The 25,593-nt window shown below is 34.5% G+C and overlaps 2 protein-coding genes across 8 annotated transcripts in view; one reads left to right on the plus strand and one right to left on the minus strand.

Annotated features, from left to right (window-relative positions):
• hdly (hadley) overlaps positions 1-19,540 on the plus strand; it is a 55,907-nt gene extending 36,367 nt beyond the window's left edge. For 2 of the 6 annotated variants that reach the window (XM_070642109.1, XM_070642110.1), the window contains 6 exons: positions 7,797-7,926; positions 12,775-13,498; positions 13,559-13,734; positions 14,435-14,587; positions 14,672-14,731; positions 19,264-19,540. In XM_070642109.1, coding sequence (XP_070498210.1) covers positions 7,836-7,926; positions 12,775-13,498; positions 13,559-13,734; positions 14,435-14,587; positions 14,672-14,731; positions 19,264-19,529 — 1,470 coding nt within the window. In that variant the 5' untranslated portion in view covers positions 7,797-7,835 and the 3' untranslated portion in view covers positions 19,530-19,540. Of the gene's footprint in view, positions 1-7,796; positions 7,927-12,774; positions 13,499-13,558; positions 13,735-14,434; positions 14,588-14,671; positions 14,732-15,484; positions 15,718-19,263 lie in introns of those variants that run through there. The other 4 variants (XM_070642111.1, XM_070642113.1, XM_070642114.1 and 1 more) reach the window with 4 other exon arrangements.
• LOC139091899 (uncharacterized) overlaps positions 1-25,593 on the minus strand; it is a 111,528-nt gene that overhangs the window by 61,439 nt on the left and 24,496 nt on the right. The gene's annotated exons all lie outside the window — the stretch shown is intronic.

Below are 25,593 nucleotides of genomic sequence, written 5' to 3' on the forward strand. Positions count from 1 at the left end.
TTGGGTGATTGTTTGGTTGGTTGACTAGCTGGCTGGATGACTGGTTGGTTGGTTTACTGGTTAATGGGCGAATTGAATGGCTGGCTTGTTGGATGGCTGGATGGTTAGTTGCCTGGCTGGCTTGTTCGTTGGCTAGCTGACTGGTTTGCTGGGTGGATTGCTGGGTGGCTTGTTAATTGGTTGGCTAGTTGGCTGGTTGTCAGACTGGCTGGCGGATTAACTGGCTTGTTAGTTGGCTGGCTGGCTTATTGGATGGCTGGTTGGCTGGGTAAAGCACGAGATTTAAGTAACTCGGATCTGTAGCATAAGCTCCATTTGATTGAGCTACTGGCGTATTGTCTAGTCTCGAAGCTATAAAATAGCTCTAAATGTCTCTAATTCTATTTCATGCTACCATAATAATTTGTAATCATTGAAAAAAACTGCGTTCAAGTCCCTCAAAATCACGAGACATTTTCAACATCTATTTTTTGATTCTTCTATGACACAATGACTCAAATGCCGAAAAATATGAGCGAGATGAAAATAAATAAGTGAGATAGAGTCGTACACAAAAAAATTGTGATTATACAAGAACCTCATGCCAATTTTTTTTACGTATTTATTCTCCAGCTACCGTCACACAGAATTCAATTCATCAATTTTTTATTTTTATTCGAGATTTTCGTGCTTTAATGATTCAAAAGAAAAGAAGATTTTTTTTTTGTTTTTTTCGGTTTATGGTGATTGATGGCTTACATTGTCATTGTGAGAGATACCAGTTGAGTTTGATACTTTTTATGAGGGCTTGTGCATCCAGCATGTTGGATATGATTGAATTATTATGACTACTTGCGAATAGTCTGCGAATAGACTGTCTATTAAGCTTATTTTGAAGTTATGATAAATTGTGAAGCATAAATTGTGGCTTTTTGGTGATTCAGAAGTGAAAGTTTGGATAAAGATTATGTGGGTAGCTGTTCTTGAACAGAGAGATTAGTTGAGTCTTTGAGGTTAATGGTAACCATTCGGCAAAATTGATGTTTGACCTGCGGAGGCCTCTAAAGAGCTAATATGCCTCCAAAATGGAGTAATGGCTGCTCTGCTGAGCATTCCGATTCCAAACTAGTGTCAGGCTGGCCTGTCGTCAGATTTGTCTTATTATTTCGTGGACCTTCCGGATTGCAAGCTCTGAGTATTGCATATGATGTGCTCTATAAAGTGTCTAGTCAATATTCATGTGCCTAAGATGCCGAACAGCTCTAATTGCCTGAATATTCTTGTATATCTATCAAGGAAGAAGCAGACCTTACTGAATATTGATCTACATATTTCCAAAAATTCCAACAATTTCCACAAACCCCAATGATACCTTCACATCAACCCAAAACGACATAAAATATTAAAAATTACTCAGTCTAATTTTTGGAACCTCCATAAAAAAAATTCAGTCACCCAAACTAAGTATCTTACAAAAAATTTACAGCCAATTAATTTTCGCCACCTTACAAATTACGCGGTGCCTTCAACAAAGCAAATTCCTCTCGAAAACTAATTTAACCAAAAAAAAATTACTTAAGAATCTCCAACATTTTGCATACCTCAGGTCTAATTAAAATTTAAGCATACTTTTAAAGGAGATAGTGATCATTTAAGTAATACAATGGAAACCGTGTCATAATCATAAATTTGTACCTCTTTTTGGCTGCTTTAGATTCAAATGACTATGTGAGCTGAATATTTTATGTATGTACACATTCAGCACGATAATAATGTGTAAAAAGCCATAATGAAATGATGGCAAATATTAATTAGCATAAAAGTGCTGATGCGGAGGTTACTTTTAGAAAAAAAAAAGTGCTGATGTGGATTAATAATATTGCCATCATGTGGATGATAACGAATATAACCGCAACACCAATTAAGGGGTTATAGCTTTTTACTCTTCAATCCCTTTTTAGAATATGGACACTTTTTTTCTACATATTTGAGCAGATGTCAGGAGTTGATGGTGTTATGGCAAGTGTCTTATCACTTGTCACACTTGTGGACAACCTGTGTGACGTGAGACAGTCGTGTGACAGTCGTGTGACACTCGTGTGACATCATTTTCTTTTGGAAATGTCATGAACCGCATGTCATACATGACAGCCGTCGAGACTTACAACCAAGATGTGTCGATGTGTCACAAATGTGCCATGCCACAAAATGTTGCCCAACACTGACCTACCCGATTATTCAGAATCTTCTCACTTTGATTACTGAAGTGTAATGAACAATTAGGATAGCAACCAATTTTTAAAGTTGATTGTCGATGGCTTTTTCGTGCCTTTTGCGTGGGCCAAGTACATTTGATCTAAATAAATTTGTACAAAAACACTTACTCATTATTTTCTCGTTAGTTTCTTAATTAATGACACAGCTTTAATTTTTGTAATTCTTTGTTAAATTAGTTTGGGTCTTGATTGAGATTGGATTAAGATTGGATTGAAGCTTATTGAAGGTAGAGGTAATTAGATTTGGAATTGTGGAGGTTTTGAGGTATTATTATGCAGTTGATTGCAAATGTTTGCAATTGTTTGAGTTACATCCACAAGATATTATACAGAAACTTAGTAAGATTGGTTTACTGTCATATTTTGAGATTGATTAGGACAAAACTGACTGTCTTTCACAAATTGAAAAAGTGAAGTTAAGTAACAAAATTTCATCAAAATTTGAGGTTAGGCCATCGAAAGTTGAGGTACACCATCAAAAAGTTAGATTAAGTAACAAAATATAAGGTTAGTATAAGGTTAGTATAAGATTAGTGACAATAGATCATCTAAATTTAAGTTAGAACACAAAATTTGAGGTTAGTCATTATGAGGTTAGTTTATCAAAAATTGAAGTTAAAATCACCAAAAAGTTGGAATAAACCTCAAAATTAAAAATTAGGTAAGTTTATCAAAAATTGAGTTTAAGTCACAAAATTTGAGGTTAGATCATCAAAAGTTGAGGTTAAGTGAGGTTGAGAAAACTACTTAGCTAAATGACCCAAAATTCCATCAAAATTGTTTTATAGTGAAGTTAATAATTGAGGTTAACTAGTTAAAAATGACTCTCCACTATTTAAAGTGAAGCTATCTATCTACATTGAAGCTACCTCATTTATGTTTTCCGTCAAATGTTTGTATAAATTTCATCCCATGCAAATATCAAAAACAAAACCAACAAGAAGCTTCGGATGCCTCCATATCATCAATTATACACAAAAAAGACGCAAAAAAAGAATTTTTTTTTGGCAATTCAGCTCGACATCTTTTTAAAAATACTTTCAACAATAAATCTTTTTTACTACACACATTAACGTCAAGTGTTTCAGCATCCAAATGCTCATAAAAACCATCACAAATTAATGTGACTACTTGAAACATTTTAAAGCAGCCATCAGATGACTGCGTTTAATTAAAGTTTCATTTCTCAAAATGTCACATGATAATAAATTCGAGCACTTTGTCGTCAATAAGGAAAAACAATATGTTTCCAATTGATTCTGTTCGTTCCTTCTTCTTAACTCACTTATCTTTCATATTTTTTTTATTTTTATTTTCTGCACATTTGACTCTACACGATTCATTCAATTTAAACAAGCCGAGGCAGGCAGTCAGGCAAGTGAGTGAGCGAGGGAGTATACAGGAACAGCAAGAAGACATCAAAAAAAAAACGAGAGAAATGAAATTTATTCTTGTTTATATTTTTTTTTCGGGTTTTTCTTGTGTTTTGCGGAGAGTAACAAAAAAATGTCTGGAAATTCCATTTCAAAATACTTTTTGCCGACTTCTTTTTACTGCTCTCTTTACGTTCAACTCGGAAATATTTTGGAACAATTCTTTTTTTGTTCTTCTATTTCTTTTTTCTCTGTTCTGTTATGCTGTTTTGAACATTTCCTTGCTTAAAATGAATAGGCCTTTGTGGTTGTTCTTGATACTTTTTGGCATATCGATTGATTTTATGTCAACTAAGAATTTTTTTTCTCTTCTTTCAATTAAATGAACAATGATACGTAGGGGGAGAATTGGAAAAATGTCGAATTGATGATAGCCATTTAGAAGGCAATTTTAAAGGTAATAAGTTGATGAAATGTTGGGATTTAAGGAGGAAATATAAGAGTTTCTCTAAGAAAGTGATTTTTAGAATGTTAATCGTGAATCATGAGCTGAGCTATAAGTCGACAAACCCTGGATACACACCAGGCTCAATCTAAGCCGCCTTCAAGTCGATTTTAGACCGTTTTGTCGATTTTTAGTCGAATTGAGTTGACAGACCGCTGGAAAATCTAGAAGTCGATACACTTGAAGTCGTGCAGATCCAACACAAGTCATCTTCTAGTCGATTCTAGTTAATTTCGTTCATTTTAAGTCGAAATGAGTCGACTAGAATTGACACACTAGCTAGTCTTCTAGAAGAGCTTTAGTTCGACACATTTGAAATCGACTGGACACTTCTGGTCAATTCTAGTCGACTTCATCAATTTTAAGTCGAATCGAGTCAAATTGAGTCGAATAGAACTGACTTCATTTTCTCGAGTCTACTCTAATCGACTTTTAACTATCAAAAATAGCACAAATCGGTCAATTGATCCAAATTTCGACAAATGATCGACATGATTCTAGTATGAAGTCATAGAAAAATCAAATCCGGCGCCAAGTCAGAGTCACGCCAACTTTGAATCGGATTTTTGATAGATTTAACCGATTTATGCTATTTGGCAACACTTTATGGATATTCTACCATATTTCCCATCAGCTACGTTTGGTTAACTAGTCAGCTAGGTCAGTTACACTCATAACGATCTAAAACATCCAAACTACTACTTAGCCTCATCAACTCATTGCCAAATCACTGATTTCCCCTAAGATGCATACACTTTAAGATATTCATTAACAAAATCCATCTAACCAGCTTCTCAAACTACTATAGTAACCCTCAAAGATAAGAAAAAAAAAATCTATTTTTCAGCATTCGACATAACACAATTGTCAGAATACTATACAACTTATGATCCAATCATTCCATCTTCTCAATCTATCCAATAACCCACAAAACTCAAAATCCAATTTCTCACAGTCATGCTGAAAATATACATGAAAGTGAGATTCAAAACCCGCATATTGTGTATAGCATTTACATAGCAAAATGGTTGATATCATTATGAAAAAAAGATATAGAAAAGAATATAAGATAGCATAAAAAAAAGAAGTAATTCATGACTTTCAAATAGACAGAATATTGCTCAATGATGATGATGACAGTTTCTGTATGAATAATGGTGATATATGCATACTTTAAATTAAAATAATAAAAAAAATTGTAAATGCATGACATGATGATGGTTTTTGTATTTCATTAAAAATAATCATCATCTTCAATATGCTGTTTACTTTAAACAAACATGTAGACTTTTGGTGCAAGTTCATTCTCTCCCATGTCATTAGCATCTGCTGTACCGAGTGACATAAATGGAGAAGAGCTATGTAGCTCTTAAGGCTCCGTTAAACCACTTTTAAGAGTACCAAATGGAAGCTGGCTTCATATAAAGACCAAATGACGTCCATATGAGTCCATATGGACCTAAGGAAAGCCGTCTCTAAATGAATGCCAAATGAAGTAAATTTGACTGCCAAATGGAAGCTGGCTCTATGTGAAGGCCAAACGACGTCCATATGACTGCCAAACAGAGGTTGCTTCGTCACAGAGCTCTTAAGGCTCTGCTTAACTTTTTTTATTAATACCAAATGGAATTTGTTTTAATTTGGAGGCTAAATGGCGTCCAAATGACTCTCAAATGAAGGTTTTCCGTCACGAAGCTCTTTAGGCCCCCCATAATCTCTTTTATTCACACTAAATGGAAGCCACCTGAATATTGAAGCCAAATGACGTCCATATGACTGCAAAACGGTGGTGGCTTCTCCACGGAGCTATTAGGACTCCGTCAAACTTCAAATGGAAGTCAAATGGCGTCCATATGACTGCCAAATGAGTGGCTTCACCAAGGAGCTCTTAAGGCTCCTTTAAACTTTGAGGAGTACAAATGGCGTCCATATAACTTATAAACGGAGGAGACTGCGAGTTAAAGAAGTTTAGCGGAGCCTTAAGAGCTCCTTAGCGGAGCCTTAGCTTCATTTGCGTCGCTCGGGTATCGTACATGGCTTCCCCATTCAAACAGAATATATCATATAGATGAATAGTGGAATTATGATTATTCATCTCGTTTCTCATTCTCATTTATTTCATCACAATTCTCACATCATCTGCTTTTTACATGCACGTTTAACTCACGTTTTACCCGCGACTTGCTAAACAAGATGAGAATTTTTTATATTTATATTTTTTGCCTTTCGGTATGCAATGACGTAAGTTTTTTTGTGATGTTTATCTCTCGTTTATTTTGTAGGGATTTCATACATTGATACGTAATTCTTTTAAAGAGTTAAGTGTTGTGGCTTTTTTCTGCTCTTGTTTTGTATCATCATGAACGGGTTTGCTCTCGACAACTTTTGTCTTTGTGGATTAAGGTGTAGAGCGGTTGTTGACTTTATGTACAAATAAGGTGCAGTTTATTGCCTTTTGATGATTCATTTATGAATGTTTTTTTTTTGTGGTTTTTTGAGTTGTATTTCTGGATAAAAGTGGATGTTGAAGTCAAGTTAAAGTGAAGATTGTCATCTTAGGGGTTCGGAATTGAATCTGGGAAAGTGGACATGCACCTATTAATGGCTGATAATCGATTAAGGGACGATAAAGATCCTGAACAGAACTGTTGTTATTCATCGAGGTTTAATTCGATAAAATCCGACTTCAGTCCAGATTCATGTTGATCTGGACTCAAGTTCTCCTCTTGAGAATCGAACCCAGGATCGCAGGGTTAGCAAACATCTTCAGATCCCATAGTACGATCCAACAACTCCACCGACCCTCTTATCCTCAACACAGAACCCCTACAAATTCCACTACAATAATCACTTCCAATAAAAAGAACATCTCAAGGCAATATGCGATAATGTTCGATGAATGGAATAGATTTACAAATGTTTTTTTTTTGAATCTGATATTTCATATTAAAACTCATCATCGTCATCATCATCATCATCGATAATGTATGTGTCAATTGAAACATGAGTCATTTACCAATCGATGATGAGATGTGAATTACGGATGTAATACATGGGGATAGTTGAGACGATATAAATGGATGTAAGCTATGAGGCGTGTGTGTATGTGTGTTTGGATGGGGATGATATTGGGGATTATATGGGTGGGACGGATATGGGGTGGATGAGGAATTATGGGGAATAGTTTAGGAGGTTGCTGATTTTTGGGGTTTGTGGATGACATGAGGTGGAGTGGAGTCACTGATTTTAAAAAAAGAGACGAGTTTTTGTATGAAGGGAATATATGTCTGGGTGCAAGAGAAGCAAACGCCTTAAAATTGAAGGAAATTGGATTTTTGTCCAGAAAAGAAGTAGGAAGAGTGGCTTCACCCTGCCTCGGGACGCAAGGAGGAAGAGGCAGGTGTAGTTGATAAATAGGATTGGGGGATGTAAGGCTGGTTTGTCTCTATCCCTATAGAAGTAGAACTAAAGATAATTCCAATCGAAAACATCCAGAATCACACATTTTTCAATACAGCCTGATTACCCATACTCCAACTTGAAAATGTCAAGTGTAAAATATCACAATCAATTTGTTTACTAGAACTTATTTAACCATTCACAGCCATTCGATAATACAATTCTCATATTATATTCTTTCCTTCTCTCTTCATCTCATTGCAGGCGGAAGCATAACAAGAGGAAATAAAAAAAAATCCATTTATGACGACAATGAAAGGAATGACTTCTAAATTGCTCATATTTCTTACAACATGTGTGTTCGTTCTAGTACATGCTGATGTCGGTGGAAGAGGTAACGAAACAGTTTTATATGTTTTTAAAAATAATTCTAATAATGCACGCATATGAATAATAATTTTCATCTCATATATAATAATAATAAATTTTTTTGTGGAACTAGTAACAGACTGACATAAACTTTATTGATTGGAATTGCCTCATATGAGCCTTGAAATGAATTTTTATTTGCTGTTTTATTAGTCGTACAATTACGTGAGGATGGAGATGTAGGTGTAGATTTCGATTTCAAGGTTCAATAACTTTAAGTGCAATCGTCATTAAATCTGTGCAATGAAATTTTACTGTCGATTGAGATTATTTTCTTTTTAAGTGTAAGAACCTTTTTTGGGGGTATTTAGTGTTATGGTCATTGTAATGTCCGGTTATTGGAGTTAACTGAGATTTTGAATTTAGTCTGATTTAATTGTAATTGCCAGGGATTGTCCAAGCACTGTAAACCTGAATTTCTTGTGTTTTAAATGCGCTGGCTGCGTCCCAAGCATTGCATTGAGGCCTGCGCATCCATAATGCATTCTTGACGTTTTTGACCGAACCCTACTAATTTCAGACATTTTTTATCGATGACTAAATTACCTCCGAAACAAATCAATACAGGAGTCATGTTCGTTCAGCCTTGACCATCTTCTTTCATCTTTTTTCCAACCGGTTGATGACTTTACTTAAAAACTTTTCTTAAAATAAACCAAACTTGCTCAATAAAAGAGAGATTCTACATATAAAGAACGAAGATATACGATATCTCGTATTTGATTCCTTTTGTGTGTTTTATAGTAAAAATGTCAGATGGTTATCGAGTTCAGCCATGAATTTAATAAAGATCGAAGAACTTTTTGATAATTTTATGAATTTTTGAAATTTGTCAATTTTTTCAACTTGAAACAATTCAAAAAATCCACCAAAAATTCTTAAAAATTCAAAATTTCACCATAAAATTCCAACTCATCAATAAAAAATCAACAAAATTCTCAATAATCACCCACATCCTAAAATTCATCATCCGAGATTCCCAAAGACTTGTCATCATCTATTCATTCCAATTTGGTTTACCAATGTTAAGCCTTTCCAGTTAACTGAACTTGACAATCTATTGAAACTTGCCGAAGGTCAAATGACGACAATTTTTAAAAAGCAAAAGGAAAAAAGTTGAATTAGCATCCGGATGACGAGATGTGTCTGGTTACAACTTACGAAATAAGCATGTGCGCTTCAAGCTGGGAAATATTTGGGAAATACCGAATATGCTAATTTTTTTAAGTCACGTTTTTAGAGTTAATTGAATTATTTTTGCACGAAAATAAAAATTTATTAGAGTTAGGGTTACAATTTTTCAGTGTCGTAGGATTTACGAGACATGAAACTGGATCGGAACAAGGTGGGAAATTCCCATATGATCCAGCTCCATTGCCGGTGTCGTAAAAGTCTATCTAAAGTGATGATGCTTCCGCACGTTTGTTTTTGCGTCATTTGCATACGAATATTCATTTAAAACGATTCTCGAGTGATCAGATTTGTATTTAGCTAGTTGTATGTCTAGTTATGTGATTAAAGATGATTAATATCGTTTAGATACGATTAGTCGTATGATTAATTGTATGCCTAGTTTTAAGGACAACTTGTGTAATTAAGAAACGATTTTTTATCCATAAAACTAGGCATAAAACTAATCAAATACAAATCTGTCGATTCAGGGATAGTCTTAATATATGAGACAGCTACGATGAAGCAGCAATTCCTTCTCATAGCAATAGTAACTAGAATACCTTCCATATTGATCTAAAACTTTAAATTCTCTCCCTTTTCAATCTTTTTCCCTTTAAAATCGCAACAAAACATCAACTCAATATTTCATTCAAGATTTTGCTCACACCAAATTAAGAAATATAGTGTTTATGAATATGCATGAAGAAAAATTATGAGCAGCAAAAATATGAAATATTACGAAACATTTCTAAAAAACGTTAAGAGTTGCAGAGTTGTTAGATTTATGTCCAACATTTCTTAACCTGTTGCGCGAGTCGAATGAATTATGATATATTTATTTCGGTAATGTTTTACATATTTAAGCTGAGCTTGGATCTTGAATATTCAGGAAATTGTTGTTTGTAGCATTATTGTACCAGTTAGGTACTTAAGAGCGTTCCTTTGCCTGTTAGGCTCTAGTTTGGTTCCTAATCAATTCGTGGGACCTAAGGCTCCATTTGGCAGCTATTAGGAAGTATACGGAGTTTTAAGTGCATTTGGATGCGTTCCCATACTTAATTTTACTTAGGCAAACAGCTTTGACTATTTAGTAAACTCAAGAGACACGACACAGTTGCTCGAGTGTTGCTCCGTCAGTTCTTTTGCAATATATTGAGAAAACGTTAAACTACACTCTAAATTCAGAAGTTCATTCCACAACACTTCCATTTGATTCTTAATTTACACCAGACATATTTCCATGTTTTAAATCATAAAAAAGCCATTAAAATAAAAAAAAAATCACTGTTTATGTGCTTAGATGTTGTTAACCCTGCAGCAATAAAATAATAAAAAAAAAAATGTGAAATATACTTCACACAATCTGCAGTGGATGCAACAGACTCATTCTTCATTATTTTATTCCTGCTAACTAATTTTACATGAATGATATAATATTATATGGCTTAACATGTGTATGAAGAAGTCATAAATGTGATGAAAGGCTTTATTACTAAAGGATGCAAATGTAAAATTAAATTCGAAGCGAAATTGAATTAGCATGGTGGGGAAAAAGAGCAGTGGTGGGCAACGTGTGTGCCATGGCACACTAGTGTGTTGTCTGGTGTGACACTAATGTGACACTACTAGTGTGTCGTCTAGTTTGTCGCTTGTGTGTCGTCTAGTGTGTCACTAGTGTGTTGTCTAGTGTGACTCCTAGTGTGACATTAGTGTGTCACCTAGTGTAACACTAGTGTGACATTAGTGTGTCGCTTAGTGTGACACTAGCACTGGAGTAGATGTTGACAAAATCATCCATTTTATGCTGTTTCTTTGTCTTAATACCATAAATAATTCAAAGAGACAAGACAACAAAAAAATTTAAATCCCAATTAAGAAAATTTCATATTTTTCCCGCCCACATTTATCCACATCCAGTTCTGTCAGTTCCTCGCACTTCATTCATAATTCATTAGACGAAGTTATACAAGTTAATTAAATTATTAAGTGATGACACAAAAATGCTGTCACATAAAGGTGACATGATATATATAATTTCAATAGATGACACACAAAGCTTGCCGGTGATGATGACACAGACTCACTTGTCTCATCGTGATTTACAACAATAAAAAATTAGGAATAATACCAATTCTCAATTACCCCCCAACCATCATCATTATCAACAGCATCAGACAAAAGTATCAACGATACCACAATGAAAATTAAATTAAATGAACAAATTTTCTTGTCTTAGTCATCATCGTCTCTTTTCATCTTTTGTCTTTTTTGTCTCTCCCTTCTCTTTAATTTTCAATCCTTATTGTTTTTTTAAGGCTTTTCCTTCTCTTTTTTTGTGTGAATTAGGTTTGAAATAAAAGAAATAAGTCTTTATCATTGTGACATTCTTTAACGGAAATAAAGGGAAAGAATTGAGTTGGCGTGAGAAAAAATTCTGTCTGATTAGTCTGAAATGGATATATGTGGGTGATGGAAGTAGTTGAACATTTGTGACAGTTGGAATATGTTTTTAGTGTCTTAATATTAATCAAGTTTATGTCAAAACTATCTCGTGAGTCGAAGTGGCTCGGTGGCGGAATGGTTAAGTATTTGGATGCCAAATTAGTGCAATTACCAACCCTTCGAGCATGGGTTCGAGACTCGACATGAGCAATTTTTCATTTGTCCTTTTTCGAATCATATGGAGTCGAAAAGCAGCTCACAGTCTTGATTTGTAAGCTAGAGACAGTAATGCCCTCAAAGAAGTTGTTCTGATTCGACTATTTCTAGCCGGCAAAGAGTCTGCTTTCAAAAACAGAGAGCAAGTCTCACGAGCATGGTTATTTAGTAGATTTAAGGTGAACAAATTCTCAAGAGCATGCCTGGGTATAAGATGGAGTCTACTGACGGACAGAGGTCTGGCACACTTCCTCACTCTTTAAACAATTATTAGTCGCGAATCAAGCTTTAGCCAGCTCTAAATCTCAATGTCTCATCACGGCCAAGCTCCATAAATGTCAAACTCATAACTAGACAGTTCATACGGTCGACTTATCCCCAACCTGTTCCACTAGAGCAACTCCTGCCTAAATCTAATATCTACAAAAAATCAATTTAACTTCTACCTCAAATTAGACAAGCTACAAAATTATTTAAAAATTTGCCAAGAATGACATATGAATGGAACAAAAGACTTGATGCCTCTTTAAGTCTTTAACAATAAGTTCCAACAATTATTCATCTACATACAATCACATATGACTGACATAGATTGACAAGTTAAATAATTACTGTTCCTGACCAGAAATTCACAATTATTCTAAGCAGCTTTTGCACGTACAATCTGTCTTGATCTCAAGGCTAGAATCCTTATTATAATTAACAATGCCGTAACTTTGTGTGATTCTAATCTAAGATAAGTCAAACTAATAAACTTCCAAAAAAAAGGAAGGACAAAAACTTGCCTTATGACACAAGTTTGAAATGATTTAATGCGCTTAATGCACTCAGTTGTTTTGTCGTCACTTCCATATATATTACACATGCTTTATCCACCCTTGATAATCTCTATGGCTTTATTGCAACACAAAAATAACCAAAAAAATAAAGAAATAAAATATAATAATATTAATAAATGATGCCTGACGATGTGATAATACAGAAACAGCTGAATCATACATAACGAAGGAAGCAGCCAAAGAATTAAGAAATAAATTAAGTCATATTAAGAATGATGGAAATGCTGAAGAGCAACAGGACGATTATGATGAAATTTTAAAGGAAATAATTCACTCGATACAGATTCAAGGATCAAAAGAGCAGCCACAAAAGCATCCACAAATATTTTATGAGAAAAAATATTTTGATTATTTGCCAAATGATATTTCGGATTCAGACGATGCAAGCGAAGACTTAAGTCATGAATTAGGCAAGAAGAATAATGAATATAGTTCATTTGAAGATGAGCAGCATATGGCAATAAATGTGGATGATGATGAGAAAGAAAAACATAAAAATGGCAAAAGAATTGTCAAACGTGATGTGACGCAACAGAATGATGACAATAAAGCAAGAGTTAAACGACAAAACTTTTACTATGTTCCACTGAATCATTACAATCCTTATCCTAGATTTCATTTTTATTATCCATCCCAAGATCCTTTCTTTACCGACATTTTCAATCATTTAGCCTCTGAATCCCGTCAACAATCCTTTCCAGTTGCCCCACCTCCATCACCACAATTTCAACAAGGTAATAATCCATGGATACCACAAAATAATCCAAATTTGAGATTACATCAGCCATACAACTTCTATTTGCCTGCTGTTTCACCACCATCACCGACATATTTGCCTGTTGGACCGACAAATCGACCACCACATAAGTATGACATTTGATTTTTTTTAAGGTTATGTCATTTTTTGATAAATTTTCATCATCTCAGCATCCCATCACCACCTGACAATCAGGCCAATCGACCATCAGGCACTTCAAATGACGAATTTGACGACAGAATTAGCGGATTTGAGTCACCAGATGACCGTCCAATTTGGGGAGCACAAAACATCATACCAAAGGGAGAGTCTGGTTCAAAAGGTACGATTGGTATGAAGAAACCTGGTAAGTAACTTTCTTGCTGCTTTTATGTTGCCAATATTGCATGATAAAATCTAGTTTGGAAGGTGTTAAGTGGAAGGAGATGGTGATGGTAGTTGTAGTCAATATGAATGCTGCTAAATGTCCAGCCCGAACAGCACAATGCAGTTGTCATGTTCGTTTTCTGCGAGACGCGGGGGTGCCCTGATGGCTACTTGATGGCTTGTCATATGGTCATATTGTCATATGGATCCAAGTCAGCTGTCGACGTAGAAACGCCCTAGTCAACAAGTTGTGCTGTTCGGGCTGCTGTCAGGCAACTTCCAAACTAGATTCAAACAAATTGAAATTTTGCATGATTTATTTGACAACCTTTTTCCCTTTAAGCTTATTCGAAAACAAACATTTTGGCATAAAATTTAGTAGATTTCCTCAAAATCTACATTCAAAAAGAGCATGAAAGTTATTTTAATCGCAATCTTTGACTTGATTTTTACAATTCTTCATAACCAGAGCTTGAAGTCGAATTTCGTACGGACTCGACTCCATACCAGAGCTCGAAGTCAACCTGAGTTTTGTATGGAGTCGAGTCGAGCTTAGTCGACTTTTCCTTATGATATCCGGGTCGACATTGAGCTATACTCCATTCACCTTGACTTCGAGCTCTGCAGCCATAACTAAACTCAATTTCAATTTTATTTAATCCCCAATCCCCCAATTATAGTCCAAGAAAAGCCCTTCCAAACAACACAACGACCATACACACAAAATCAGCCAAGACCATCACAAAATGAAATTCCCGTGGACGATATATTTTATACGCCAAATGAGAAGCCCGAAGTAGAGCTAGAGTTTGCCCCAGAGTTACAGGAAGACGGTAAGAAACAATAAAGAAACTGCGATATAATGAAATTATATTTTTCTTCCTTTTTCCTGCTTTTTTTCATGTCGCAATTTACAGTCACGTCGACAACTAGAGCATCAATAAGACGACCAACAAAAAAAAGACAAAAGAAGGAAGGTTAGTGTGGAAATGTGAATGTTTTGAGGGAAATTGTGCACTTGTTGTGTATCTTTTCTGTGCACTTTAATTTTTAATGATGTGGGAAGCGGTTTGGGGTAGACTGTCTTAAGATTTTGATGATTTGATAGGAAATGGAGTGAATTTTTTGGGAAAATTTGAATTATGCTTCAAATTTTGGTTTTAGAACAGCTTAAGATGTCTTTTAAGGGCAACTTAAAATGGTCTTTAGGGGCATCTTAAGGTGGTCTTAAAGGGCATCTTATGGTGGTCTTTAAAGGCAACTTAAAATGGTCTTTAGGGGCATCTTAAGGTGGTCTTAAAGGGCATCTTATGGTGGTCTTTAAAGGCATCTTAAGATGGTCTTTAAAGGCATCTTAAGGTGGTCTTTAAAGGCATCTTAAGGTGGTCTTTAAAGGCATCTTAAGGTGGTCTTTAAAGGCATCTTAAGGTGGTCTTTAAAGGCATCTTAAGGTGGTCTTTAAAGGCATCTTAAGACGTCTCTGTAAGCCACTTAGAATGTCCTTTAAGACGTCATTTTAAATCAAATTCCCCAAAAAATGCGCTCCATACCCTTTCCCAAAAATTGAATTTCAATCCTTATTTACTACAACTGTTCAGTTCATACAAATATGTGAACTATCTATCCATATGAGACATATCTATCTCTATGTCATCTTGTTTATTCCTTTGCACCGCATCATGCTATATGCAACATATAAAATTACCTAACAGCCACATTTCACATTTTAGCTTCCAGATTGCTCTAACTAACAGCACACATTCTGAGCGATGGAGGAGAATAAAAAAAATGAAAAAAAAAAAATGTATAAAAAGGGCGAAATGAAGAGAAAAGAAGAAAATGCACTTGTCATACTGTCAACTGCATGTTACAGCACAAATTTTTTTTTTTTTGAAATTTTATTTATGATACTGATATACTAAAGAAATATGTTATGAAGAAAATAAAGGATTCCTTTTTATAATTTGACTTCTTTTTATTTATATGACAAAAGGTTTATGGAAAAAAAAGCTACAGGAAATATTTATGTGCATGAACAGATTTTTTTGATTTTTTTGTTACAGGGTGAGATGTTTAACATAGAATTAGGTATAACTCCACAGGAAGGATTGATACTTTACACGTACTAAAAAGCAGAGCTCGAAGACGACATGGATTTTGTGTAGAAGATTCGACACGAGTCGACCTATTGAGATATGCGTCAAAATTGGAGATGAATTCGAGAAATGCTCGGTTCTATTAAAATTTATTTAACCCTCGGATTCTATCCTTCGAAATCTACAGACAGATCACGATATTAAGGACTGGATTACAGTCAATAATCAATAGAACCGACAAATAAAAGCTTAAATTTGCCTCAAAAATTCATGAGATTTCAAAGTTTTTAGTCTTTTTCGTGAGCTTTAACTGTAGTTTCAAGAAAAGCTCGGATTCGAATCGAGTTTTTGTCTAGAATCAAGTCGACTTTTCCATACAAAATCCAAGTCAATTCCAAGTTCTAGCCGCATATGGAACAGTCTGTGACCAGTCGACTGTACGTCTCGTTATAAACAGCTACAGAGCAGCTACAGAAATTGCCATAAAATCTCAATTTTATGACTAGTCTAGTATGGTTGTCTATTCGCAGCCTGTTTCACTCGGAAGTGCATTTCCGAGAATCTTAAAGATAAAATTTATTATTAGCTTCAATTTGCAGCTAGCTATAAACGTAATGTGCATCATAAAAACTAATTTACAGTTGCTATTAAATCCTAACCAGTATAAAGTGAAATACAATATTATTTTACAGCACAACTCATAAATCCTCAATTAAATCAAATGTTTTTTCAAAATGTAAAAATTAAATTGCAATTTTAAAAAAATATTCAATTACATCCAATCGGATGTTTAAATACCACAGTTTACAGAGTTTAAATCCAATTCAGCATCAAACCGAGAAGTATTCTTCATTGAACAAAATCAATAAAAAATCTCTGATGTTTTTTCAAAATGGATTTTGACCCTGAAAAACCTTCTCGCATATTTATTCAATCAATCAACGGTGGATTGAAGCAACATTTATTCAGCCAATTAAAGTAACATTGATAAGAGCTCAGTAGATTGATTCCAGATTATTAACACGGAAGCAATTGACTCGAGGAAGATGAAAAAAAAGAAAAAGTCGATTAAATATCGTTTGATGATTGAAAATCCATTAACATCAAAGGATTTAGAGCACGACTGCGAGAATTCATTATTATGCAATCAATGAAGGAACAGAGAAAAAAAAAAAATTTAAAATTTAATCTCGAGTTTGTCAAAGTTCTTGAGCATTAAAAAGGAATTAGAGTATTCTATGCATGCTCTGTACAGTCATGCGATAGATTGAAATTAAAAATTCTAAATGTTGTCGAATCAATTTGCATTTTTGTCTCTCATTTGCTTGATGTTGAGCTATTTCATCCTTGTAGACAAAAAAAGAATATTCGTGATTTTATTATTTAATTTTTGAATGAGAAATTATTAAGCAGAAAAAGATGTTTGTTTGTTGTTCATCAATTTGGTCATTAGTCTAAGGGATGCTAGGGATGATAGCATTAGTTTAGGGATGCTGGTACCCAGAGAAAGGGGATGAATACTTAAGAGAGTCAAGCAGTAGTTGAAATTGCATAAAAATCTTATAGTTTAGAGTTTTTTCAGCACAGAAGTGCGAAGAGGTCTAATATCTCGGTTAATCTAGAAGCTAAAATCAAGCACCAGACCAGTTTGACTCTGGCATAACCTCGTTTGTAAACCTAATCCGGATTCAAATCAAAGTCACGTCGATCAGGGTCGAACTTAGAGCTTAGAGCTTAGAGGTTAGTAGTTTCATCATACTTAGAGTATCAGAGGTTAGATCAAGGGGTTGGATGAATCAGTATTTAATGGTAAGCACTTAAATCGATATCTAGGCAACTAGAGTTCATTCAGCACTGAAGGAAATTCGATCTGACTGTCCAAATAATACCGAAAAGCACAAATAAGTTAACCGATCGAAAATACGTCTCAAGGCGTGATTTTGACTTGGTACCTATTCAGTATGAATCAGGCATAATACCAAAGTCACGTCTGCCTGGTGCCGGACTATGACTACATTACAATGGCTTGGTGTCGAACTATGCCAGAATCACTTCGGCGTGGTGCCAGATTTTATATCAATTAACTAAGAATCAACTATTCGACAACCGAGCCATTTGACTCCTAGTCAACATCATTCCCGCACAACCCCCAATCACCATAATTTTCTTTTTGCTTCTCCAACCTAACGATCCTTAAATCTCTCCGAGATTTTTTCTCAGCATGAACATTTATTTCACATTAGTTAGCAAAATTCCATTTAATTTTTTTTTGTCACAGCCATTTCAAATCAATTGACAATAGAGCAACATCCTACTGGCTGTTAACAAAAAAAAGTTTACTTAAATATTTTAAAAATGCCAAAGCTTACGCTACATCTATTATGAATAAAATTGTTATTGATCATAAGAGGATAAAAATTTCATTTCAAAATTCCGTTTTGAGGCCTCGCGCGCTCTTTTTTGGATGGAATATGAAATGAGTTTGTTCTTGTTGTTGTATGTCTCTTACATTATTAATTGAGGCAATGTTTTTTTGGTTGTGAAATTCGCGCGAGTTGTGTCCTCACAGGAAACATTTTTTTTTTGATGCTTTAAAGCTGATGGAAGGGATATAAATTTTATTTTTTATTTTTTTGATGGAAAATGTTTAAATTATTTACGCACCTATGAGATTTATGGCAAAGTTTATGGATTATTTTTTGGATAAAATGTGAGTTATTGGGGTTATGGTGTCAAGTTGTTGTAGTTTTTGGTGTCTTTTGAAGGTCGTTTGGATTTTGAGGTTAAATTGACAACGATCAAGGGTATAATAAGTGAGGAAGAGGTGATAGAATGGTATAGGATGGTATAGAATGGTATAGGATGGTATAGGATGGGATAGAATGGTATAGGATGGTGCAAGATGGAATAATTGGGAATTTGAGGCTTTAAAAGTCAAATTACCCCACTCTCCACTTCCATTTTTGAATAAATTTCCCGATTTCCTAACATTTTACATGAAAAACCTGGCTAAATCCCTGATATTGACTGTAAATTATGTAGGACATTCTAGATCTGCACATTTGCCAAGGCACGAGTATGTCATCAGTCACTGCTCATGATGGCGAACACTACACCCTTCCACAACACTGAATAACTTCATCAACTTCCCCTTTTAAATAACAAACACACAGTTACTAAAAAGCCTTTTTAACTCAATCCATTCAAATTCAAATCAAACCCACGAAAAAAGCCAACAAAAATGAAAAATTTGATATGAATAAATTTTATCATCAGAAATTCACAAAACAATAAATTGGAAAAAAAAAATTCTTTCCTTTCGCTGTTCATCTCGAGCACTTTTTGCACACCAAAACATCGCAATTTTTTTTATGATGTGAACAACTTATAAATAATTTATAATTCAAATTTAGATTTGCGAACTACAACACAGCCACCATCAACAACATTACGACGTATGGATAACATAAATTCTTTATATTCGCAACAGGTAATGACTAAAAAACCACTTGCAGCATGCGTTCAGGCAATCGTAAATTGTTGCTCAAAGTATGATGATGTTGTTAGGTTGCCGTGCTTTGAGGCACATAATTGTAATGGGGCATTTATTGGTCGGAGTGTATGTAGTCGGGATGTTAAGCAGTCAGCATTTAAGGAGATTGAGAAATATACAGAATAAATTTTTTGAGATGTAAAGCATTTGTTGATATTTATGATAAATAAAATAAGGACTTTTTGCAATTTTTATAACGAAAAATTAGTGTGTTTTGATTTTGTTGCTGTTTCAGCTTTAATAAGGATGTTGAATTTGTAGAGAAAATATAATTACGAATAGGACTCAAATTCACGTCCTACGATTTCTAGTCGTATGCTTTTGCTGATGAGGTATTGAGGGTTATTCCACTTTATGGTTAACCTGGAAAGCACAAGCCATAGGCATGCCCGATAATCCGTCCTAAGCTGGTTTGACTCTAGTATGAGACCGGATTTCTTCGGATCTAGCCTAAGGACAGAATCAGATGACTGAGGTGTGATTTATGGACATTTTTACGCCGTGTACCTTCCATATACAGTAACATATTTACGTTGTTGATATTGTGTATGCTCCATACTATTGTATATCCAATGGTATGCCGTTGGACAGGCAGAAATTGACCTGAATAGCTCAACGTGCTCGCTTGAGATACCGATATGTCTTTGTATTATATGTTTGAACGCGTAGTTGCCCTTTCGGAGCCTTGGCGGTTGATTTTGACTAATTTGCCTCAAAAAATCCGATTCGCTGCATTGTGCCGTTCAGCTGAAGTCTGTCTACTCGAATTTTGTATGCAATTTGACTCTACTTCATGCAAAATTTGACTCTAACTCGAATTATTCTCTCAAAAAAAGCTTTCAGCTATCACGCCCTGTATCACACCTCAAAAGACAAACAGAACACTTTTAGGTCCTGAATTGATATTACAGCACTACAAAATCATGCTCTATGCCTGTTAGGAACCATTTCTCGATACATCCATAAACTTTATTCAAGGCCAAAAACTCCAGCATGTGTGAAAAGAAACAAAACTTTTCTCTACCTTAGCAATAAAATAAAGTATCCCAAGTCAGAGTAGAAAGCCTTAATGAAGCATAAAAATGAAGATAGAATAGAAAAGAAAGCAAAAAAGTTGTTGCGCATTTCATTTTCAGTTCTGTTGCTTTTCATCCATTCTCCCCTCCCGTGTCATGTGTAGCATTTTCTGGGCTCTTTTTTATGTAGATATAAGAATGAAAGTTTTGTTACATCCAAGGAGATTAAGACAAGGATTAAGATTAAGCGGGATATTTGTTATGTCTATCTTTAATTTGTTTTCTTATTTTTTTCGGCCTCAAACAATTCTTTCTTTTTATTTTTTGCAGGCAAATGAAGAATTAATGAATTTTTTTTTTTTCTTCCTCATCCTTCGTACGTTTCGGTTCTGCCTTTTTTTGTGGAATACTAATGAAGAAATTAGAAGAGGAAAAAAAAAATAAATAAAATTCTTCATATTTTTTCTTCACAAGCCAGAATAGGAATTGCTTCATTTATGTATGTCAGTGGAAGGCAACCTGATTTAGTGGTAAGCAATCTGAATTATGGTACAGCACAATTTGGTGGGAAGCCACGAATGAAACGATTGATAACGCTTGTGTGCCAAGGTAAGACTTGGTGGAAAGCCACGATTGACTTATGTAATCACTTGATGCACTAGTGTGTCGAGGCAAGGCTTGGTGCTAAGCCATGACCAAATCAACACAAATTTGTGCAACCTTTGTGATTAGACCAGCAATAGAGCTAGATGGAAATCCTTTTGTGTAATCTAGACTTTACATCGAAGCATGGGTCCAGTAAGCAATCAATTTAATCAATTTCAATTGGAATCATGATCCCACTTGGAGCCTAGGTTGCTCCAAAATGCTTTCCATCTGACTCTATCACTGGACAAATCACAAAGCTTGTAAAAATTCTCAGTTTGAACAAGTTTCCAGCAATTAGGTACATAATCAAGTGTGTCACGCCACACTAATTCCCCACCACTGTTTATATTATAACTTAAAGGTGCACAAAATAAGATTTGATTAATTGGCATGTCTTGAATTACAGATTTTGATTAATGATGTCAAGTTTATTCAAAAACAACATGATTCATATTGGTATTGAGATGTTATTCTATATTTTAAGTGACTTTATGGAGTGTGGGAAATTTACACAATTAAAATGAAATATTAGTCGACACTGAGTACTGCCAAAAATTCAATTTTACAGAAACTACTGACGTCAATCGTCAATTGACTTTTAGTTCTTCTGACCTAAAACATCGCTTGATTCCCAAAATTCAATTTACACCTCAATGACACCAACCCTGATCCCATCATTCACCTTTTTTTTGTGTTCGATACAAATTCACGGTAAATTCATTACACAAATGTTTTGGTGAAATTTACCTTTCTTTTACAGATTCACAATTGACATTTTCACACGACGGGGATCCAAATTTGAATAATTTGAAATTATTTTGTGTGTATTTTATTTATTTTGTGTCAGTGTCGATGAAACAGAAAATTTATATTGATTGATTATTTTGTTGCCCATGCGTTGCTTACGGTGTTTTTGGCTTCGGATGTGCGGAAAACTAATTGGAATATTTTGTTGGGAGAGTGATTGAATGGGATTTGAGAATTTGTAAGGATGGAAATTTCATGGATGTAATTTTGGGATGATGGAGAATTGGTTTAATTGATTTTGAGGAAATTTTGGCAATTATTGAATGAATGAACTTGAATGACACAAGTTTATACAAAATCCGGAACCAGGTCAGACTGACTCTAAATTTTTGAGCGACATAATGCAATAAACCACAATTCCCACTGTAATATTGGGTTGAAATCAGTTGTCAGAAGGTTTTAGGGCAACTTACCATGAAAACGGCAATGTAGCCGAATTCGATTTAAATGCGACCATATTCCAAAGTCAAGCAGACCTTGTACTGAATTTTGAATAGAATTTTTCATAAAAAATTACAAAAGTCCTCGTATTATTGATCGAGGGACTTAAGCGCATTTTTGTCCCAGCGATCAGTAATTGATTAACAAGTCACTTCCAGACCTAAAAACCAAGATCCAGTAAGATCCAGGTCACTTCCAGACCTAAAAACCAAGATCCAGGTCACTTCCAGATCTTAAAAACAAGATCCATATAAAACTTCCAAAAATTTAAGAACTTCATCATTTAACGGATTTTCATAATTCAAACCTCATAACGGTCAAAAAAAATTCAAACATTGTTCAGTAAACACTGTAAAAACATCGAAGAACATTGAAAAACACTGTAAAACAATGAAAAAACGTGTTGTTGTTTTTGTTGTTGTTGTAAATGAAAATGAAAAACTGTTAATTATAGTATTTATGCGTTGATTTGAAACTTCTAAATGACCGATAACCCAATACTCGATAGAACTAAGCTATTAAAACAAACTAGAGCTCTCTACGATGCCTAGTTTTCGAGATTTCCAGCCGAACAGCCGACCGAACGAACGAACGAACGAACAGTGCATTTTAAGCTACCTTTTTGAAAACAAGTTTCAAAAATGCGCTAAAAATCAATCCCAACCCCCAAAAGCTCTCACTAAGCTCATAATTTCCAACAAAACTACTTCAAATATTGAAAAAATTAAGAGAATAAACCCTCTATAAAAAGAACATCCAATTTTTCAGTCTTAACACCACCCATACTTAAATCATCTCCATCCAACTTCCAAGAATCATTTCACAATTTTATTTCACCACAAGTCATAAAAACAGCTCAAAAAGGCACCTTTACCCATCAATTCGGAGAACAAATCATCTCGATTTATTTTTTAAAAAGTTCCCCAAAAATGAGAAGCTTTTTATTGACATTTAGGCCTCCTGCCCCGAAAAAAAAAGTTCAAGGTTCCTTAAACAAAGTTCGAAGAATGAAATTCAATCTCTGAAACTGAAGACATCATCTGTACCGCAATCATATTCCCCCTTCAAACTTGCACTTCAGCCAAAATCAGTTCCATTTCCTCACTTTTCAATTTACTTATTTGTGTGTCTTTTTATGGCATGTTTATCTTACCAAAACAACCACCAAGAAAAACTTTACGAAAATCGATTTTTTCGTCATCATCTTAAGGATGAAGAAGAACCAAAAATTTTTTTGAGGTAATTCTTATGCAAATGTTGTCATTGAGTTGGCACTAATCGCAAATTATTCATGGATTGTTTTGTGGCATTTTTTTTGCATATGAAAAGTTGTTTTTCGTGTTAAATTCGACTGTCAATAGCACTATAGAAAAAGGTATGTACACGTGGACGTGAACATGAACACAAATGGAATTTTAAAATTTTTCTTACAGAGTTGTTGGATTTGGTGGTTGAGTTGGTATTTACCAATATTTTATCTCTTGAAAAGCAAACAGAGCTAAATTAGGGCGGCCATCTGCTGTATCTTGTTGTTTCCCGACAAAGCCTCAAAATTTTCATTTTTTTCAAAAGTTTCCCGATATTTTGTGAAGTTCTTCTGCTCATCTTAAGCTAATTAGCGTCTTCAGGTCGATGTAACTCTTGAATGGACTTGGATTCTGTGAAATCTGGCCTTATAATAGACTCATACAAATCTGAGGACATATTTTTTCATTTTTTATGCATCATGTGTCTTGGAAATGTAGAAAACAGCAATATTAGGAAACGATATTGTATACAGATCAATACCATATCTTTTAAGAAATTGTATTGGTTAAAGTAAGCATTAATTCTTATAATAAGGTAGAAAATACTCTGAAGTAAGGCTATGAATGTAAATTTGACAAGACACTAGACCCTGAAAGTCTCCAAGAAGTCTAAACTTTATGACGGAATGTGTTTTACCCATTAAAATTCAAAGATTGACTCACAATCTAGCTAAAGGTCTAAACATCCTAACTAGAGACTACCTAGACAATGAGTTTAATCCAATAAAGTTGTTTCTAAAAGAAACAGACATGAAATACACTTTGAATTCACTAGAGCACCGCTATGTCGCCGAAGTAACTAGAAGACGCATTGCTGCTCTAATGGCACCATGAAGGATGATCCCGACCCATTTATATGACATAAAACTCAGCCTTCTGCATCATGCCGTTCGGAAGATAACATCAAATGCATTCCCGACCCAGATAAGTACTCAAAATATCAACTCTGACTTCTCATCTTCATCCGTGCGAATTATATTTTAATCAATATTTCTTCTCCTCAAGTACATAAATTTTACACGCTTATAAAAATGAAAAGAAACAACAAAAAAAAAATCCCGCATTCATTTGATTCCTTTAATATTTTTTTTTTCATCTCATTCAATTCCGATTCTAAAAATGGAAACAGACAAAATTACATTTTTTTTTCTCTCTTTTCATCTTATTTTCCGAGAATTGATTTAGCGTTAAAAGCTTTATTTTCCTCACTCACTATTACAGGCAATAATTTTATTAAATGGTCATAAATTTATTTCACCAGATGCGCGCGCTTTTTATTTTTTTGCCTTTCAACTTCATTTATTTTATGCTGATTGAATTATTAGCTTAAGGGAAGAGAAGCAAAAATAAAGGCTGGCTTGCGAGGAACTCAAGTGTAATGACAATTAAGTGAGAAAATTTAGTGCACTAGACACAATATGGGGATGGAATTAAGAAGTTGGATAGAGTTGGATGTAGTGTTGGATTAAATCTAATTTAAAAGTGTCATTTAGAGTTGCTCATAAATGATGAGAATTTAATAATAGACTTCTGCAACAAGAGACAGTGCTAAGTTGAAATCAGTCGTCATTGCTGCGAACCGTATTTTGCCCAAATAAGCCATTACGGTCAATTACAGGCCTTTTAAAGCCTTTTGCTGTTAAAACGGTGACTTAGCGCTACTCAAGCAATCACTGTGCCATCAAGACAACTTAGCGCTTTATCCTTAATACAATAATGTAGCGGAGCCCTAGCGAACATGTTGTGTTTCTCGGGATCATCTTTGATGTGACAAAAAACAACATTTTTTAATCAAATATCATTCCCGAATTTTTAAAAAGGCTTCAATAATTCCCATAAAAAAATACAAAATCACAACATGAAAGATTTTAATGAACATTTTTTTATTTTCCATCTACGCTTTTTTTCATCATATACATTGACAGGGGGTGTATCCAGGTAGGGAATAATGTTAGAAAGGCCTAGTATTAT

The sequence above is a fragment of the Chironomus tepperi genome, unplaced genomic scaffold (assembly GCF_022539635.2).
Source record: "Chironomus tepperi strain 1889 unplaced genomic scaffold, CSIRO-AGI_Ctep_v1 contig_262, whole genome shotgun sequence".
In the NCBI taxonomy this organism is placed as follows: Eukaryota; Metazoa; Arthropoda; class Insecta; order Diptera; family Chironomidae; genus Chironomus; species Chironomus tepperi.